Genomic DNA, 4,570 nt, shown 5'->3' with positions numbered 1-4,570 from the left:
TTAAATGTAATTAATCCCATAATATTCTTCAAAATATGTAATATGATGTGATAAATGAGGTATGATGTACTAAAATGTAATATGAAGTTGTATCACTACTGTTTTGTACTAAGACAAAGCAAACTCGTCTTCAATCATCTATTATTTTATAGCAAATCATATTTACAATATTCTATAAATATTTCCAATTTTACAAACACCACAATTACACTTCATTACAAAATATAAATCAAACTAAAGCTTAAAATAATGACTCCAGATTTAATTCTTTGACTGTTTACATCACTATAGACAATTCCACTGGTTATAATGTCAGTGTATGTAGTTACATAATAAATAAACAGAGGCCACACAGCAGTATAACTTTTAACTGATTTTTTATTTTATTAAGTTTTTTCAGACAGAGGTAAAACATTTGACAGCTTATTTTTATTACAGAGAACTGGAAGGTCAGACACAGAGCAGAGAAACTGTACTTCAGCTGCTGCACTTCTCCAGACCGTGGAGGACTGTAGTAATGCTGGTTCTGAACTGTGGATCTGCTGATGAAAGATCAAATCATAAGACAGCAGTGACGCTCAGGACCCTCAGAGTGAAGAAGGTGGTGGGGAGGTTTTGGTCTCCTGCTGTTTAGATTTACCTGCTGAGGCTGCTCCACCTTTCTCTGCCTTATACTGCATTTATATTTTCCTCCGTCTCATTTTACTCTCTGTTAAGTTTATATATTTACTCTCTAATTCTAAATCTTTATTGTGTTTCGTGTCATTTTTAATTTTGGTTTGTTTGGCGGGAAGCCCTATAGACCTAATAAGCTAATAATAAATCTACTTGTATTAACTGGATTGCTGTATTGTAGTGTTAAATTAGTTTGTGAATATTCTATAAAAAGCATATCTATGTACATTTTAGAGATTTTTTATTTATTTTAATCTAATCTTTGCTTTGCTATTAATCTGTGAGTTCATTAATAGTCAAGAATTAATTTATTAGTAATAGTTTATTAATTAATAATAAAATAATAATGCTTAAATTCCTTTTTCACACTGCCAGACTTAATTAAAGCACTCACCAGTTTAGATGGAATTAATATATTTAACTGAAAGATTAATTATACGTTCTATTATACTATATAATAATAGAAATAAATGAGTTAAATAATTATAAGTAACTATTAAGTAAAATGAATATAATTTATAATAATTTATTATGAAACTGGCAACCATATTGGTCTTAAAGGGACTCTGCCTAACATAAATACAAAATTATATTGTAAATTATATTGGCTAATGTTAATGGTTATTTAAATTGTTAAATTGTTTTAATTGTCTGCAAGGTGATCATATTGATCAGGTCTAATATTCAGCTGAATTTAAATAAATCTAAATAGCTAGGTCCGGGTCTAAACTCCTTTTGAGCAAGCCAATGGCAACAGTGGCAAGGAAAAACTCCCTCAGATCAAGAGGGAGAAACCTTCTTGAGAGGAACCAAGACTCAAAAGGGGAACCAGTCCTCCTCTGGTCGACCACGGACAGCCCAATCACTAAACTAAATATATAGATAATGAATAAATATATAGTTATTTTTTAGCCGCTGTGTCCAGTCTTCAGTCCACTATCCTCATTGTCTGTGTCCGTCTTCCTCCTAGTCCATGTGTCTGTCCTTTACAAATCCTCCTTTCCTGCATCAGCAGTTCCTCTCCCATCACGTACGCTGCCATCAAGCTGGAGCAGTGAAGGCTAGCATGTGCCGCCTCCAAAACACATGAAGCCAGACACTGATGACACTTTACTGACAGCTGAACATGAATGGAAGTTTCCTGCCCTGCATACTTACCAGTTCTTCCACGTCTTTTTAAGTGTCCCAGGCCTGGTCAGGTTCTGTCCAAGAGTCCTGTAAACTATTTTGTGTGTATTTGATGGTGTACTCAATTTATTTTGTTCATATTTAGTTTTAAATCTGTTTTATTTGGTTTTTGTTGCCTAATACTATGTTGCACTGGTTGCCAGTATTCCTAGTAGTAATAGTAATAATTATTTAAAAGCAGGTGTTTTCTTTAATTTACTTATTATTTTATCATTTTATTATAAATGTTTTTATCCTTTTCTCGCCAATTTACAAAGCTAAATACCCAACCCACTCATTAGGACTCGCCCTATCACCAGGTGATGCCCCATCACACCAGGAGAGTGAAGACTAGCACATGCCTCCTCCGATACATGTGAAGTCAGCCATCTTCTCAAACTGCTGCTGATGTAGCATTGCCGAGCAGCATCAAGCACGCTCGGAGGAAAAAGCAGCGGCTCGGTTCCGATACATCAGCTCACAGACGCCTCGTGCTGATCGACATCACCTTAGAAGTGAAGTAGGGAAAGAGCGCCATCTACTGTACCCACCCAGAGAGAGCCAGGCCAATTGTGCTCTCTCAAAGCCAGCTCCAGTAGCCGACAGCAAGCTACATGAACAGGATTCGAATCTGATCGACCTGTAAAATAGAAAATGGAAAATATAGAAATTAACAATCCGTCTTCTTCTCCAGGTCAGAAATGAACTTGGCGAAGACGTGTGGCGAGATGTTGATCTCCAGCATCTTTTGGCTCATGCGCATGGTGATGTCCAGGGTGCGCCTCCAAAACGTCTGCCTGTCGGTCTTCAGAATGAAAGGCAGTGTCGGGTAGCTGATCTCGTGGCCGATGTACGCGTACGATACATACAGGCAGGAGAGGAGCACCGCCCGCAGCTCCTCCACGCTGGCCACGTCCGCCGGAACAGTGTCGCGGCACAGCATGTAAAGAAAGACCACGGCGCCTGGGCAAATGAAGGGCTGGTCCTGATAACCGAGCACGGTCAGGGACACGTCCACGTTGCGGATCCAAAATGGGGGGACGGTGGGACGAAGACCCGTGAGAAGTCGACAGCGGCGACACAAGAATTCTCCTAACAACTGCAGCAGCCTGGAACAGAAGGCGTTCCTGACGACCATCCTGTGGGTAAGGACAGTGGTCGAGGTCTGCGTCTTCCTCCTCTTCGCTGCTGGATCTGCAGGAGCTGCAGGAGCAGCAGATGCTCCAGGGTCATCAAGTGTCTCCTGGGGTCTGGTCCTCTTCCTTCCCCGTTGCTCCGATGAGGTGGCCATGGTGATAATGGCAATGAAGATGTTGAGTGTAAGTGAAAGTGTATGGAAACAAAGAAAGTGTAGAAAGTGTAGAAAGTGTGTGGTGTAGAAAGTGTGTGGTGTAAAAAGTGTGTGGTGTAAAAAGTGTGTGGTGTAAAAAGTGTTTGGTGTAAAACGTGTGTGGTGTAAAAAGTGTGGTGTAAAAACCTGTTGGTGTAGATCTGGATGGAATGGAACTGTATCGGGATGAAGGTCAGTTGAAGTGAAACCTGTGAAGAAAAAAAACACAAATCTTCATCTAGACCATATTTTCATTTTATTCCTTCATTCTAACTTTGCAGTAAAAGAGAGAAAATGTTCTGACCAGCCTGTAAAACAGCGTCATTTTGTAACTTTTCTTTTTCTCATGACAGCCACAATATCTACATACAATCTGTAAATATCTGTTCAGCCCCACCCACTCATACTGAAGTTATAAGAAGAACGAGCAAAATACAGATCAGCCAGTCAGAACTCACATCATTTACATATATCAGTCTCTACTAAGGCACAGTTAACAGGCTGTTTAAGCAACAAAGCAATACAGAGAGACTGAAAAAGCACTAAATGAACTGCAACACACATCATACAAACATCCCCAACAGCATATCGTCGTTGTCCAATGAAAAACACTTATCTTCAAAACAGCAAGTTTACAGGAGAGGAAAAAAAAAACTTGTAAACTTACAATGGAAGTCAATGTAAAAAGAGTTTAAATTAGGCCATTTTTAAGAGTTTTCTATTGGTCCGTTCATTAAGAAATTTTGGAATGGACATTTTGTATTGGACAGTTTGTCTATTCAAATTATGTAGTAAACTAAAAATCTACAAAAATGGAGATAAGTGTATTTCATTGGACAGCGACGATATGGTTAAAAAAAATAAAATAATAACAGTAATAACAGCAGTAATAACAGTAAAAGTCACGTGAGTCACGTGAGTTAATCTGTGTGCAAAACCACCAGTGTACTATACATATACTGTATTATTAATAGCATGTATTAATAGCATGTACAAGATGAATTTCACCAGATCAGATTAAAATATCATTATAATCTCACACAAACTATATTTAAAAAGATAATTTAAATAATAACAATAAGAAGAAAAAAAGAAGTGAGTTTTAATAGAGTAAGCTAGTTTACTTAGATAGTGTTTACTTAGCCTGTGATTAGCATATAGCTAACGTTTGTTTATGTTACAGTTAGGTCCTCGTATTAATAAATAAATTAATGTAAATGATAAAAAAAGTGCATTAATACTCACGGTGTTGTGAGGATCACCAGCGACTCGCAGTAGAGCCGCTGGTGAAGGTGTAGAGCTGAGCTGTAGAGCTGAGTAATAGAGCAGTAAATCACAGAGGGGTCTCCAGTGCTGTAAAGCGCAGAAGTGACTGAACACAGAAACACAGCTGATTTA

General features: G+C 38.0%; 1 protein-coding gene across 1 annotated transcript; it reads right to left on the bottom strand.

Moving 5' to 3' along the window:
- Positions 1-393: 393 nt before the first annotated feature.
- LOC103039239 (cyclin-dependent kinase 5 activator 1-like) lies at positions 394-4,570 on the bottom strand. Its single transcript, XM_049463232.1, has 2 exons — positions 4,418-4,570; positions 394-3,381 (listed from the first exon to the last, which is right to left on the bottom strand). The coding sequence occupies exon 2, from the start codon at positions 3,131-3,133 to the stop codon at positions 2,513-2,515; it is 621 nt and encodes a 206-aa protein (XP_049319189.1). The 5' UTR covers positions 3,134-3,381; positions 4,418-4,570; the 3' UTR covers positions 394-2,512.

This window comes from Astyanax mexicanus, chromosome 13, assembly GCF_023375975.1.
Source record: "Astyanax mexicanus isolate ESR-SI-001 chromosome 13, AstMex3_surface, whole genome shotgun sequence".
NCBI lineage: Eukaryota > Metazoa > Chordata > Actinopteri > Characiformes > Acestrorhamphidae > Astyanax > Astyanax mexicanus.
Note: the sequence above shows the minus strand (reverse complement) of the source record. Positions and strands in the feature narration are given on the sequence as shown.

Bases quoted from the DNA above. Each gene is read 5' to 3' on its own strand.
- LOC103039239 (XM_049463232.1), bottom strand. From the start codon at position 3,133: ATGGCCACCTCATCGGAGCAACGGGGAAGGAAGAGGACCAGACCCCAG.